Below are 16,062 nucleotides of genomic sequence, written 5' to 3'. Positions count from 1 at the left end.
TCTCTCTCTCTCTCTCTCTCACACACACACACACACACACACACACACAAACCTTCTGGGCCTAGATGGCTTTGGTGAATTCTATGAAACACTTAAGAAGGCATAATAGTAGTGTTCCACAAACTTGTTCAGAAAATAGAACATTTCGGTTCATTTTATTAAGTAATATAATGCTGTACCAATAACCAAAGCCCTTTTTTATATATTTTTTAATTTTTTTATTTATTTATGATAGTCACAGAGAGAGAGAGAGAGAGACAGAGACACAGGCAGAGGGAGAAGCAGGCTCCATGCACCGGAAGCCCGATGTGGGATTCGATCCCGGGTCTCCAGGATCGCGCCCTGGGCCAAAGGCAGGCGCCAAACCGCTGCGCCACCCAGGGATCCCCCAGACAAAGCCCTTATAAGAAAACTACACACCAACATACCTCATGAACACAGATGCAAAAATTCTTAACAAAATACTAGAAAATAAAATGCAAGTTTAAAACTCTTTTAAAATACAATTCACCATATTAACAGTATTAGAAAAATAATACGATCATCCCCACAGATGTAGAAAAAGTATCTGACAAAATTCAATCCTATTTCTGGTAAAAATTCTCAGCAAATAGGAATGGAAGGTAACTTCAACCTGATAATAAGCATCTACCAACACCTACACCTAACATCATACTTAATGTAAAAGACCGAATGCTCTGCCCTGGAGATCAAGCACAAAGATGCCAGTTCTCACCACTTCTATTTAACCTTGAACTAGAAGTCTTAGGCAGTGCAATGAAGGAAGACAAAGAAATAAAAGGCATAAACACTGGAAAGGAAGAAGTAAAACTGTCTTGATTTACACACAACATGACTACATACCTAACAGGTCCTAAAGAATCTACAAAAAAAATTAATAAATGGGGACACCTGGGTGGCTTACTGGTTGAGCATCTGCCTTTGGCTCAGGGCATGATCCTGGACTCCAGGATGGAGTCCCACATCGGGCTCCCTGTAGGGAGCCTGCTTCTCCCTCTTCCTCTCTCTCTGCCTCTCTCTCTCTGTGTCTCTCATGAATAAATAAATAAAATCTTGGGATCCCTGGGTGGCGCAGCGGTTTGGCACCTGCCTTTGGTCCAGGGCGCGATCCTGGAGATCCGGGATCGAATCCCATGTCGGGCTCCCGGTGCATGGAGCCTGCTTCTCCCTCTGCCTGTGTCTCTGCCTCTCTCTCTCTCTCTCTCCCTCTGTATGACTATCATAAATAAAAAAATTTAAAAAAATAAATAAATAAATAAATAAATAAAATCTTAAGAAAATAAATGAATTCAATAAGGTCACATGATATAAAGTCTATATGCTAAAATCTCTTGTATTTCTATGTACTAGCAATAAAAACTTTAAAATAAAAGTTTTAAGATTATCATTTACAACAGCATAAAAATTATAAACTATTTAGAAATACAGTTAATAAAAGATGTTCAAGTCCTCTACATTGAAAACTACAAAACATTGTTTGGAGAAATTAAAGAAAATCTAAATAAATAGAAAGAGATACCACATTCAGGAATAAAGACTCAATACCATTAAGGTATAAGTTCTCTCCAATTTGACTTACATATTCAAAGCAAACCCAATCCAACTCCCACAGCTCACAGGATTTTTCACAGAAACTGACAATCTTGTTCTCAAATGTATGCAGAAACGCAAAGGATCTATAATAGCCAGTTTTGAAAAATAAAGTTCAAAGATAGAGGATCTGCTTTTAAGACTTATTACAAGGCTACACCATCAAGATAGTATGAATTGGCATAAAGATAAATCATAAAAGAGTCCAGAAACAGAACCATATATATATAAATAAACAGAACCATATATATATACACAGAATATATATAAAAATATATATAACAATATATATAAACAGAACCATATATATATATATATTTGGCTGATTAATCTAATATGGCATTAAAGCAATTCAATAGGTAAAGGAAAGACTTTTTAACAAAAAGTACTAAGTAACTCAACTAAATGTAAAATAATGACTCTTTATTCCTACCTCACACCACACACAAAAACTCATTTGAAGTAGATGGGAGACCTCAATGTAAAAACTTAAATGATAAAGCTTCTTGATTTAAAAGGAGACTATTTTCAGGACCATGGGGAAGGCAAAAGTTTTTTTTTCCTAAGTAGACACAGAAAGCACTAACCATAAAAGAAAATATTAAAACACTGACCATCAAAATTTTAAACTTCTGCTCTTTGAATAATACCACAAGAAAATGCAAGGACAAACCACAGACTGGGAGCAAATATTTATAAAATGTATATCTGACTTATATCCAGAATATATAAAGAATTTCTATATTCAAGATGATATAAACAGCCCCACTAATTAAAAAGGGGCATAAGATTTGAACAGACACTTAAAGGAAGATACAGAAACAGTAAAGAAACACATGAAAAGATGTTCAATATCAACAGTAGGGAATCAAAAATTAAAAAACAAAATATTACTACATGTTACACAGAATGGCTAAACTTAAGGTGGACAACAGCAAGTGTTGACAAAAATGCAGAATTCTTGCACATTGCTGATGGAAGTATAAAATGGCCTTAACTACTTGGGGAAAGTGTTTCCAGTTTTTTTTATAAAGTTAAACATATGTCTACTCTATGAACCAGCAATTCTATTCCCATGTATTTACGTAAAATGGAAACATGTCTATACAAAGACTTATCTGTAAAATTTTTTTTTAATTTTTTTTTAATTTTTATTTTATTTATGATAGTCACACAGAGAGAGACAGAGGCAGAGACACAGGCAGAGGGAGAAGCAGGCTCCATGCACCGGGAGCCTGATGTGGGATTCGATCCTGGGTCTTCAGGATCGCGCCCTGGGCCAAAGGCAGGCGCCAAACCGCTGTGCCACCCAGGGATCCCCTATCTGTAAAATATTTATAGCAGCTTTACTCCTAATAGCCAAACACTGGAAACAACCAAAAAGTCCACAACAGGTGATAGATAAACATATTGTAGCATATTTATGCAACAGAATATGTTTTAACAATAAAAAGGAATGAAGTATGAATATACAAATGGATGAATTCCAAAAACATCCTTGGTGAAAGAAGCCTTGCACAAAAGGGCATATGTCATACTACTTTGAGGTTCCAGAATAGGCAAAACGCATTTCTAGTGATCAACTAAAATAGTAGATGGGAGGTGAATGATGGGAGAATGCCTGGGAAGGAGCAGAGGGATCTTTCTGAGGTGATGGAAATGTCCCATACCTATTTGTGCTTTACATGGTTTTCTGCATTTGTTAAAATGTGGCAAACTGTATATTTAAGATCTCTGTGTTTTCTATATGTAAACTATACTTAAATAAGTAGGCGGTTCCTGTATAGGATTGTTGTAAAAAAAAAAAAAGACAAGAACACAAGGGAGAGGCATTGAGAGGCCAATAGACTTATCTGTACAACTCAGTAGGCCTTACAGATTCAAAGCAAACCCAATCCAACTCCCACAGCTCACAGGATATTTCACAGAAACTGACAATCTTGTTCTTAAATGTATGCAGAAATGCAAAGGATCTATAATAGCCAAACCACTGCTGTACTGCACAGTGGATTTTCTGGTGATCACCAGAAGGAGGGAAGGTGGCAGGAGGGGAAGGAGGGGACGTGGAAGAAGGAGAGAGAAATCTCCTATTATTCAGCCCCTGAAAATGGTTGCTATTTCGTGAAAACTACTTGCCTGTAAGGTTCACTTATGGAGCAGCTGACACCCAGAGCACACTAGATAAAAGCACAATTATTGCTCATCAACTAAGGAGAACACTAACTAGTATGCCAAAGTTTCTTCTTATAAGTTACTGCTAACAGCATTGTCCTAAAACATGTGGACAACTGCCCTGGTTTTAGCCTTTAATTAATGAAAATGCAGAGTTAAGAGACATACTCAGACCTCCTTGTGAATAAGAGCTATTCTGCCTGCCTGCCTGCCTGCCAAGTTTGGGGAGCTCTCAGCCCAAATCTTAGAAAACACCCTTTTCGAATAAAGGGGAAAGGAGAAAAAATAAGTGGGAAATATCAGAAAGGGAGACAGAACATGGAAGACTCCTAACTCTGGGAAACGAACTAGGGATGGTGGAAGGGGAGGAGGGCGGGGGGTGGGGGTGACTGGGTGGCAGGCACTGAGGTGGGCACTTGACAGGATGAGCACTGGGTGTTATTCTGTATGTTGGCAAATTGAACACCAATAAAAAATAAATTTATTATTAAAAAAAAAGAAGACACCCTTTTCAGGGAAGAAAACGCTTATAGCTGGGCCACCACACACACACTGAGCCCACAGCCTATAGCTGTGGTCTCCACAGCTTCTGTTCTCTTTGGGGGTGGAAGTGCCAAAAAGCAGGACTAACTTCCAGTGATCTCAGCCACATCAACTCTGCATTTAAAAGAACCAAAACTGGGGCACCTGGCTGAGTCAGTCGGAGGAGCATGTGACTTTTGATCTCAGAGTCCTGAGTTCAAGCCCCACACCGGGTGTGGAGCCTACTTAAAAAAACAAAAATAAAAGAATAAAAGAACCAAAACTATGCTGCCTTAGCTATTAACTAGCCCCTAGAGCTGAATGGGGGGAAAGAAGAGGGATTCAGACTCTTGACTCTCAGAATTCTTTTGAGGGATCTCAAATTTGGTGTCTTGTCATCATCTGCTATGAGAATACAGAGCTAAGAAAGTTTGTTATTTCTTTTCTCCAAATCATGCAAACACTTGTGTAAGTTCTTGGCCCTGGTGGGGGAGGGGGAGTAGTTGGAAGTCAAGAACCAGGGTTTGCTCTTTGAATGAGCTTACTCTTTCTGGCCTGCAGATATACAGACTGGAATAAAAATAATAATAATCTTTGATTCGTGGCATTCATCCCTACTCTATGCATAGTCTCTCTTTTATTTTATTTTTTGGGGGTTAGGGGGAGGAGAGAGGGAGAGAGAAGGAGAGGGAGGGAAAGGGAGAGGGGAGGGGGGAGGGAGGGAGAGGGAGAGAGGGTGAGAGAGAGAGAGAGAACTCCAAGCAGGCTTCATGCCCAGTGCGGAGACTGATGCGGGGCTGCATCTCACAACCCTGATATCACGACCTAAGCTGAAATAAAGAGTCGGACATTTAACCGACTGAGCCACCCAGGTGCTCCTGGTCCCTCTTTTAAAGTAGTATAATAAATACCCATGAATTCACCTGAAGCAACCACTCTCGTGAATCTTGCCCATCATTCCCTTACTAAGGGAATGGAAAGCAAGGCAGGGAGAGAATTTCCTAAAGCTCTCACCATCTCCCTTAACACAGACTCAACTTAGGATACAGGAAGACCAGAAGCAGTACCCACAAGACCTGGTGCCCGCTGAGATAATCAAACTGCTTCCCTGAATGGGCCTTTCCAATTTGTGAGGCTGATTTATTTTTTTCAATAAGAGAAAAGATGTAAGTCCCTTTAAGCAAAGTATGCCTGATATATATCACAATATTTATTTTTGGTAGAGTAATGGATCAGTCTTCGGGGAAAGCTAGAGAAAAAGCATTTCTTGAGCTCAGATGTAAATCAGTCACTCTGAAAACCTCAGGGGAATCTATATTCTTACCCCTCTGCTAACTACAGTGTGAAATAAACAGCTGACTTTTAAAAGTCACTGTTTCTAGACCTAATACTAACAATAGAGTTAAGGATGTGAGGCCCAAAAAGCAATTGCTCCTGGAATGTCTGCATCTAATTCCCCAAAATGATAGTACAACTCAAAATGAAAGAGATCTACCCAACCTACAGGTGTTAAGCTGTAGGGGACAAGTTCTAAGCTTTACACGCAGGACTCAGTTCAAGGAGGAAGGATGAAGTGTGGCTGGGCTTAGGATCTCCCCAAGGGAGGTAAGGGTCTCCCAAGGGACCTATTCAGTTATGACAGGCCAGTCTTCCTATCCACATTAAATTTTTTTTTAATTTTTATTTATTTATGATAGTCACAGAGAGAGAAAGAGAGAGAGGCAGAGACACAGGCAGATGGAGAAGCAGGCTCCATGCACCAGGAGCCCGACGTGGGACTCGATCCCGGGTCTCCAGGATCGCGCCCTGGGCCAAAGGCAGGCGCCAAACCGCTGTGCCACCCAGGGATCCCAACATTAAATGTATCATAGAGCAGGACAAGAGTGAAACTGAAGGACAGGGGGAGAAAAAGATCTTCGATGAATCGGCAACTTAGAGCTCTTCAAAGGAAAGCTATTTAAATCTAAGGTGTTCCTAATATTAATTATCCTGAACATCTCACAGCCTCAGATTCACATGCTACAAAGAACACAAAGCCTTTTAATTTTCCTACCTATCCATGGCACTAGCGGTGATAAATCAAATATACAGAGAAACCACACATGACTAACGAACCAGCCCATTAATGGCGAGCAAAGATCATTTGCCAAGATGACTTATTCAGACATAGCCACATATCATAACCAGCAATATCCTGGAGACTTAACGCAGCAGGCATAGAAAGCAAGAGCTGGGGCACTCCCTGCCAAGTCTCAGGCACTCCAGAGCAACTCGGGCATGCTCCAAATGCCTGCTATCCAGGCATGAAAAGATTTTATTCACGACTGCCACCTCCCCACTCTCTTCAAGGTAGACTCACAATTGGAAAAATACTGCAACTTCTAAAAGGCCTCTCGGGTCATGGAGTTGCTGAGTCCCCAACCTTGCTATGGACCCTCCTCTGACACTCTTGAGAATTCCAGATACTCTGAGGAAGAAGAGCCAGCCTCTGTCACCAGCAACCTTAACTGTTAGTTTACAGATCTTTATTGTAGGCACTCACTCAAGCCACTGAGCTCCAACTAGGTATCAGACCCTATTGTAGGTGCCTGGGCAGATCCATAAATAAACCAGTAAAGAGGCAGGAGTGAGGGAAAGAGAAGAGTCCCCTAAATGTTAGTCCCTTTGTTTTACCACAAAAACAGTCCCAGTGATAGGATTTTTTTTCTTTGAGGTCAGAGTTAATGGTGTGGCTAGGACTCGAACCCAGGTTGGGTTCTTAGCGGGACTGCCACATACAGTGCTGCATAGGGGTCTGGGCAGAGCAGATAGGGATGAAATTCAATCCATGTTCTGTATATGGGCCAGGGTGAGTCTCATTCCAGTACTACATTCTCACTATCCCAGACTGCCCAATTCCCCTTGATAAAAGCCCCCTTCACTGGAAGGGACCACTGGGGTTCCCCCGATCAGCAACCAACCACCATCAGCAGAACCCAGGAAAGTTTAAATGCTTTCACTGGGATGTAACCCTGACAAGCTCTTGTCATGAGTGAGAAAGGTCTGTTGAACTTGAATTTGTAAGAAATCCACCAATGGTGAAGTCCCCTATAATTAACAATTATGACAATAATTTCCTATATTATCATCAGATCTAAAAGGGAAAGCTGCTAGCAAGGTGTTTTACATTCTTGCCGACTCCTTTATTGTTCATGATCCCAACCTGAGGATCTGTCATTGTTCAATTCCATCTTTAAAGTTCCATATAGGTGATGGGCGTAATTAACTTAATCAACTCTATGACTATCTACTCTTGATTAAGTGCCAGGGATACAACGGTGAATACCACCACCACTGTCAACTACAACACACCATTGTCTCTGACTTCACGGAATTCACGAATTGAATACAGAGCTGGGCAAAGTCCAATAGCTAAGGAGTCCCTGACCAGTCCCTGGCAGCCTGCTCAGGGGCCAGGTCTGGAAGCAAGAGTGTACGTGACCAGTATATTCACCCCTCCCTCACTCCATTTCACAGAAGGAAAAATAAGGTCCGGGATGGAAAGTAGGTGGCTTGCCCAAAGTCAGACAGTTGATCGTTGAACTGAGACTTGAACCCACAGTCTCCGGCTTTCCCCTTTCCACCACATTGCCTCCTCCAAGGTTCTAAGGCTACAGAATGAAGAAAAATAGTTGGTTCTACTGAAAGGTTGTTTCCTGATGCTTGTACACCCAAAACATGCCGCTTCAACCCACCTTATCAGCACAGACCTCATGCCCATGTTCATCTCTCAAACCAGAATGTTTATAAATATACTTCATTGATCTGGAGAGACTGGGTGTCCAGTCTTCATTCACTCCCATTTATCACCCTCTCTGGGTCTCTCTTGACGTTTACTTTCACTTTAAAAACCTCATCTTATAAGAACAGAGCCCTTTTTATCTGATGCTAGCTCCCCCTCTGCTCCTGGGGTCTAATCAATCCATGTCTAGAAATAAACAAGCCAGAGAGGGAAGCAACAGTCCCTTTTATGAAAACAGGCACCTTTCTAAAATGATCTACCCCTGGGCATGGCACAGATAGAAATTTAAATGAGAAGGAAATAAAGACATCCTCCAGCCATAGTCCTATGCATTCCTTATCAGGCAGGACACCAGGGAAGGTAGCTCTGTGTTAACAGCTAGACCAAAAACTCTGCCTCACATTTTTCAGGTTGTTTGGAGAGGCAGGGGTCCAAACTCAAGAAACCTAAAGAGACAACAGGCTTCAAAATATAATCATGTATATAGTTCAGCCGCCTTCATTCTGAAGAGCTTAAGGTCTCCAAGATAGTAAGAGAGGGCTCATTGAACACCAACTGCAGGTACATGCAAGCAGGCCTCCAGCTACTACCAGGGGTGCTCAGAGATGCCAGACTGAATGATCCAGACATCTAGCAACCAACACAGACCTTCACCCATCATGTTATTCTACACCCACCTGCAGAGCAGAAGTCTCCACACCTCCCACCACCCCCAGGCTGCTGCAGCCTGCAGCCTCAGCCAGCAAGGGAGCCTGTCTATGCATAGAGGGGCAGAACCAAGTCCCCACTAGCCAGCCCACCCTTCTTACCCTGATTCCCAATCCCAAGCTTTCAAAAATAGGTTACTTATCTAGATACAAATGCAGAAAGCACCTCTTCTGAAGAGGACAGTAGTTAATTCTTAATTGTTTGGGGGATCCTTTTGAAAATCTGATGGCAGCTCTGGACGCTTCATGAAAAATTGCATGCATGTAGTTTATATATAACTCCACTGGGCTTTACTGCTCTCCGGTTAGGTATAAAAAGACGGAAAAGGCTAATGTGCCCAGAGCCAGCTTTGAGAAAGGGAGCTGTGAGTGGTTCAGGTAAGTAGTAAAAAACACAGTTCTTAACCAAAAAGGGAGAAATGATGTCCCTTCCTTAGCTACTGCAAGTTCCAGCCTTTAATTAACCTTTGAGATTTCAACAAGAATTTGGAAACTGAGAGCACACACATGCACACACACAAAAAACAAAGATGCATCTTTGTGGCTTCCAATCTTGACGTCACAAAATGTCCTGTGATTGCTAGTGAAGATAGCATCTCCCAACAGGGTTTATGGTAGAAGGACTGAGTATCAGCAGAGGTAAGAAGTGGGGCAGAGGTAGACCCTGGGATGGAGGACAGTCCAGACAAGGAGAGGGACAGCTATGCTCTCCACTGGCTCTGAGTGGATCCGGGCAGGGCAGCTGCTGACCCTTGCTGCCTCCTCCCCTTGGAAATCAGACCTGCGACTCCTTTGCAGCAAGCCAAAAAGTCCAGACAGAAGCAGCCCTTTCCTTCTGGGTCCGCGGGGGAGTGGGGCGAGCATCCTCTCATTTCTAGGGAGGAGACCCTGGCCCACTGCTTGCCCATAGCCCCCTCGTGGCCCGAGGGTGTCACTGCAGCCCCCTCTGCGTTGCTGGGCAAAAACCTCTAATAGTGGTAGAGCAGAATATTTAGTCACGGGTGGCCGCTTGGCAACAGTCTTCAAGCCATGGTGAGGCTGCATTTGCTTTTGGTTTCTTAAACTAAGGCCAAGATCCACACTCAAAGTGATCCTTCTAAACACACCCCCCTCCCTTACAGTCCCACAGGGAGCAAGTCAAAGACCTGCTTCATTAAACCAATAACCTCGGAGCTTCTGTAACATGACCACTGCCTTATTGATTACTCTTTCCTGCATCACGTGTGATCCTGTACAATTGTTCCAGACCTCAACAGAAATAGTTAGCAAGAATGCACAACACCCCCTGGCTGGTAGGTTGCTAGCTTCTAGATGACAAAATACTTGCAGGACACCAAATACCACCCTCTCTCCACGCCCCCAAATCCTGGATTTCCAGATAGATAGCAGACCCTACAGGGGTTCAGAGGAAGCGAGGACTTAAGAACACACAGCGAGAAAGAATGTGGCCCTTGGCCCTGTGCAAGCAGAGAGGGTGTCCATTAAGGACCCTAACTGGCAACTCCATAAAGGGACAGCATGCAGCCCACCTGGGCCGGGGGCCTGACTGAAAAGACCAGGGTCTGGGGGTGCGGTGCGGGAGAACGGATCCGGTGGTCCAGCTACCATCTGTCAGGGGTGGGGAATGATGAACTGAACCCAACAGCGGGAAGGGGCCCACGGAGAAGGTGGAAAGTTTGAGAGGAGGGAGGAGGGTGCAGCGTGCCCGGAGGGCCTAGAGCAGCAGTGCAGGAACCAGAGGCGACCGGGGCCCCGGGAAACGGAGGGAAGCACCGAGGGTCTTTCCCTTTTGGGGAGGGTGGGGAGGAGAGTCCTTACCTCCTTGATCTTCTCCCGCCGGGCCCGAACCAGGCTCTGGGGCTCCTTGCTCTCGTCCACCCTCGTCCCCAGGACCGGGTGGCGCAGGCGGCTCCGGAACGCGCTGAAGTCAAAGCTAAACGGGACGCCCCCGTCCTGGGGCCCGAGGGCCGCGCCGCCGCCGCCCCGGGCCGCCGTGGCCGCCTCCCGAGCCCCGGTGGGGTGGGGGCGCCGCGGCCACGCGTTCCGGCGGCGGGGACTGGCCTGGCTGCTGGCGTCGCCCCCGCCCGGGGCGGGCACGGCGGGGGCCGGGTTGGGAGGCGACTCCGGCTCGCGGGCCAGCGGGTGGCCGGCGACTTCGGCCACCACCTCCAGGCCGGGCTGCTGGGTCCGGGGGGCCAGGAAGAGGCGCTTGAGGCGAGAGGAGTTGGGCAGCAGGAAGAGGGCCCCGAAGCACAGGGTGACGAGGCCCGAGAGGAAGAGAAGGAAGACGAACTTCTGCGGCAGCCGCAGCCCCCACGGGGAGGCCGGGACGAAGACAGGCACTTTCCTCATGAGCATCGTGGCCTGGCGCGGGGCGGGGGCCGGGGCGGGGGCCGGTCAGCGGCGGCCGGGCCCCGGGGCCCTCGGAGGGCAGGCCCCGGCCAGCAGGCGCTCGGGCGCGCGGAGGGCGTCGGCGGGCGCCGCCGCCGTGAGGGTCCCGCGGAGTCTGGCCGCTTCGGGGGATGCCCCCCAAGTTCAGGGAGTTGGGGGCGAGGGTCCCCCGCGCCGAGGCGGGGGCGCGACGGCGTCGGCGGGGCCCGGGCCCGCAACGGCCGGCCGTGCGCCCCCGCCTCCGCCCCGGCGCCGCGCAGCCCCTCCCGGCAGCGGCCCGAGCCCGCGGGGCCCGCGCCTTCCCGCGCCGCGGCCGCCGCCGTCACATGCCGTCCGCGGCGCCCAGGCCGCCCGCGCGGAGGGGCGCCCGCAGGCCTCGCCCCCGCGCCCAGCCCCCCGCGGCCCCTCGACCCAAAGTTTCGGCCTCAAGAGCAGTTTCCAGGGCGCGCGGGCTCGGGGGGCCAGGCGGCGGCGGGGCTGGCGAGTCGGCGCGGCCGGAGAGCGCGCACACCCGGCGGGGGTCGCGACAGCGCCCGGCCGGCCCCCGGGACACGTCCACAACTTTGCTCGGCCGCGGAGCGGGGGCCGCAGCGGGGGCCCGCACTTCTGCGCCTGCCGGGCCCCCGGGGGCCGAGCGACGCTCGAGCCGCCGTCCGCAGCCGGACGCCGTCCGCGACCAGCCGCGGCGGGGCGGCCGCAGCTGCGCCCGGGAGTGCGGGCTCCCGCCCCGCCAACTCGGGAGGGCTCGGCGACCCGCTGCGATCACCTGTTCCCGGCCCCCGCCGGCTCCGCGGGGCGCGCAGCCCCGGCTGCACCGCTCTCGCCGCAGCCCGCGTCCTCGCGGCGGCCGCTCCAGACGGGCCGCCGCCGCCGCCGCCGCAGGCTGCTCCTCCAACGCCGCCGCCGCCGCCGCCGCCGCCGCCGCCGCCGCCGCCGCCGCCGAGCCTGCGCCCCGCACCCGCGCGCACCGCCCGGACGCCGCCGCCGCCGCCGCCGCCGCCGCCGCCGCCGCAGCTCCGGCTTTCACTGAGGCGGCGCCCGCGGCCCCGCCTCCCGGGCCACGCCCTCGGGCCACGCCCACTGCGCGCGCCCCGCGGGCCTCCTCCGCCGCCGCGCCGCGGCCGAGCCAATGGCCTCGCGTCCGTGGGCAGGGAGCGCGGGAGCCGGGCGCGGGTGGGCCGAGGCGACGGGACTCCAAGCCACGCCCCCCTCCAGCGGCCGGCGCCGCGCACTGCCCCCATCCCGCCGGCGCCAATGGTCCAGCTGCGCGGAGTGGGCGGGGGCGGGGTGCCGAGCGGAGCCAGGTCATTGGCTGCCTCGGAGAGGGATCCCCGCTGGGCCGCGGTCGCCCATTGGTTAGTGGCCCGCGTTCGCCGGCCTGGGAGCGACCGAGAGCGCCCCCCTGGCCGCCCCCGGGTGGGGCCGGAGGCTCGGCCAGGCTGAAGGGCTCTGGCCATTGTTCGGTGACCTCTGTCACCCCTCCGCGCCGGTCCAGGGGTCCGCAGAGCTTCCCGGGAGGGGGCCGTGGTGGTGCAGCTGGGGCAGGCTGCGGGCCGGGAGGTGGCTGGAGCCAAGCCGCGGACCTGCGGCTGCGGGTGGACCAGGCTAAGGCAGTGTTTCCACTGGAGCCCCACCGACCACTGCTCTGCCTTCCTTTTCCCACAGCCGCAAACCCGGCTAGGGGCCCCGAAGGTGGGGGGGGGGGGATGCGAGGTGAGGACAGAGAAGAGAGAACCCTGGTCTTGTGTACAGACCACATACCTCATGTGACATGCGTACCTAGATGCCTGTGTGTGTTCGTAAGTGTGCTCCTGGGCAGAGATACATCCGTGCTCAGCGACTGCATGTGAGTGAGTACTTGCACACATACGCTTAATTTGGGTATGCCCACCAAGTGATTATACCAGAGCGTACAGACATCTGCTATACACATCAGTACAAATATCGACGTGCACGCACTTTCCCACTGCCCCACAACAGGTCCCAAAACATGCACAGGTATATATACTCCCAGACACGTGTGTGTCTCTACCCCAAGGTCCTCCCTACCTCGCGCCTTCCTCCTTGGACTTAAGTCTCTCCGCGCCTTCCTGTCCTGTTAAACCTAACCCAGGGCAAAGCAACATTGTGCTGTGTGGGTCTTTCATGCAAAACACTTTATAGAGACAAATAACAGCAGAGGGAGAGACAAATTAAGAGGTGTAATAGGCAAGAGGGAAAATATCTGCTTTCAGCTGCAACTTAAAATGAAATGCAGCGTTGACGAGACAGAAAATACTGCAGGGAGGCCTTTACGGATAGAAAAAGCGGCCCGGGCGGGCTCTCACCTCATAAATCTTGCTTCTTCCCTGAGGCCTGCTAGGATGGGCCACTGGGACTCAGACATCCTTCTACCTCTGGCTGGCCACAGACAGCAGACCCTCCCCTGATATTTAAATACCCTTGGCATGTAAACTTTTTCACTTGAAAGTAAAAGACTGCTCTGGGTAACAGGTGCAAATATGTTGGTCACTGGAGATGAATCGTCCCTCCCATTCCCACAAGTTGCACCCAGCTTAAATATAAAATTCTAATTCAAATGTTTCAATCTCTCATGAGTTTGATTGGCAGGAGTCAGTTCCCTGGAACCAGCTACAAACATCAGAGACAGACATGACCCACTGAGATGCAGGAGCCCAGATACCGTACCTGGCCTGGCCTATTCCCGTCCTCACTGCCCAAGCATCCCCTTGCTGGATCCCACCCCAGGAAGAGGCAGGCTTGTCTTTGGAGAACCAGGAACCCAGCATTCGTTAGAGGCACTCCAGATTGCTCTACGTTGAAAGGGTAGAGGAATCACTGTTCAGTCCCCTGAGAAGGTAGGATCCAGGGGAGGGGAGGAAGGCAAGGCTGAGTGTTAGAAGGATGTGCCTCTTTGAATGGGATGCTCAGTGGGATTGTGACACCCAGATCAGCCTCCCATATGCTGGTGAGCCAGGGTGGAAAGTGGGGCTGCAACAAAACTGGCGCATTCCGCAGACCCAGCTATAAAAACCAGAGCCCAGAGAGGACAACTGCATTTCAGACTGATATCTTGTCGGTGGCTACACTGAGTTGGTGACCTTTTACAGTCTCCCTAGAGTGCTCACTGAAACCCTGCAGGTTTCATCCCAGCTTCTGTAGACCTCACATATAGCATGGCTCTTTTATCACTGGGTTTTGCTATTCATATGCTGTTCTACAGCAGACACTTCCTCATGGCAGGGACCGTGGCTTGTTCACCTCTCGAACTGCCCTAGGTCTTAATTACAGTGTCTTGCACAAGGGCGCTGTGTTTGTTGAACAACCAATGAATACATGAGTGAGTGGATGCCCATTTCACGGATGAGGAAATCGAAGCTCAGGGAAAGGGATAATGATGAACTAACATTTTCTGTGTGCCAAATACATATTGCTTCGTTTACTTTTCAGAACACTCTTACGTGGTGGATTTTATTAATAGCCTCATTTTATAGATGAGAAGACTAAGGCTAGAGAGATGTAGGATAAGTTAACCAGTATCTTTCTCAGTTTAATTTAAAAACTCAGATGAGCCAGGGCACAAAAATGAATAGCCATTTAAAAAATCTATTCTGTCAACAAACATTTGTTGAAGTTAGATGCTAGGTATTTCACTAGTCTCAGGTTGGACACAAGACAAACAAAGCATGGTCCTTGCCATTCTTGATTCATTCTTTCAGTAAAGAACTATTTATTGAGGGGCGCCTGGGTGGCTCAACCACCCACTTAACCTGGGTGGTTAAGTGTCTGCCTCTAGCTCAGATCAGGATCCCAGGTCCTGGGATCAAGTCCCACGTCAGGCTCCCTGCTCAGTGGGGAGTTTGCTTCTCCTTCTGCCCCTCCCTCAACTTGCAAGCTCTCTCTGTCTCTCTCTCAAATAAATAAGATCTTTTTTCAAAAAAAAAATAACTATTTCTTGAGCATCTACAGTTACCAAGTACAGAGGGGCTGGGGATAACGGCCCTAAATAAGGCAGATGTGAAGCCTATCTTCAGGAAACTTCTTGCCTAAAAGCCAACAGGGACCAATTTAGCCTGTCAGGGAGGACCACAGGTCACCGGTCTACTTGCTTCATGTCTCATTCTATCAGACCCTCCTGATGGCTCTCTCTGAAGTAGGCTTTGAAATCCGAGTTTAACAGATGGAGAAACTGAGGCTCAGGGGTGTGGCAGGACTTCTCCAAAGCCACACAGGAAATGATTTGCAAATATGACAGAAAGCCAGAATCCATCTACTCCCAGAATCTATGCTCCTTCTGTTAATAATATTAATAATAACTAAGATTAATGAGACACTCATTATGCACCAAGCCCTTATAATAGCATGTTATATAAGCTCACTTATTTGATCCTTACAACCACTCCACGAGACAGGTACTATTATTACTGACATTCTACAGAAGAGGAAACCGAAGGACAGAAATTAAAGAATTTGCCCAGTGTCCCACATCTGAGAAGTGGCAGAGGGAGGATTTGAACCCTATCAGACGGCTCCAGAACACTTTATGTCTTTCAAGTCTATTGCTCTCCATCTTATAATGCCATGATAGCAGGTGCCGTAGGGGATCAGAGCAGAGCGCTGGCCTCAGGTGAAATTCTCACAGGCTTGTTGGGAGGATTGCATGAGCTCATTACATCATTCAACAAGTACCTGTAAAGTGCGTGCTATGTTCCAGGCAATATACAAGGCTTTAGGGATATAATGGTGAGCAAAAATAGACACATTGTTCTCATTTGTGGAGCTTACAGTCTCAAGGGGAAGAAGAGTTTCAACAAATAAGCAATCTCCACAAATATGTACAGAGGCTGAGATGACAGTGAGCAAAGAGAGAAATGCTGC

At 49.0% G+C, this 16,062-nt stretch overlaps 1 protein-coding gene across 1 annotated transcript in view; it reads right to left on the bottom strand.

Moving 5' to 3' along the window:
• Nucleotides 1-11,247, bottom strand: part of MAN1C1 (mannosidase alpha class 1C member 1) — a 141,395-nt gene extending 130,148 nt beyond the window's left edge. Inside the window, exon 1 of the mRNA XM_055331988.1 lies at nucleotides 10,612-11,247. Coding sequence (XP_055187963.1) covers nucleotides 10,612-11,151 — 540 coding nt within the window. The 5' untranslated portion in view covers nucleotides 11,152-11,247. The remainder of the gene's footprint in view (nucleotides 1-10,611) is intronic.
• Nucleotides 11,248-16,062: the final 4,815 nt, after the last annotated feature.

Source organism: Nyctereutes procyonoides, unplaced genomic scaffold (assembly GCF_905146905.1).
Source record: "Nyctereutes procyonoides isolate TBG_1078 unplaced genomic scaffold, NYPRO_anot_genome, whole genome shotgun sequence".
In the NCBI taxonomy this organism is placed as follows: domain Eukaryota; kingdom Metazoa; phylum Chordata; class Mammalia; order Carnivora; family Canidae; genus Nyctereutes; species Nyctereutes procyonoides.
Note: the sequence above shows the minus strand (reverse complement) of the source record. Positions and strands in the feature narration are given on the sequence as shown.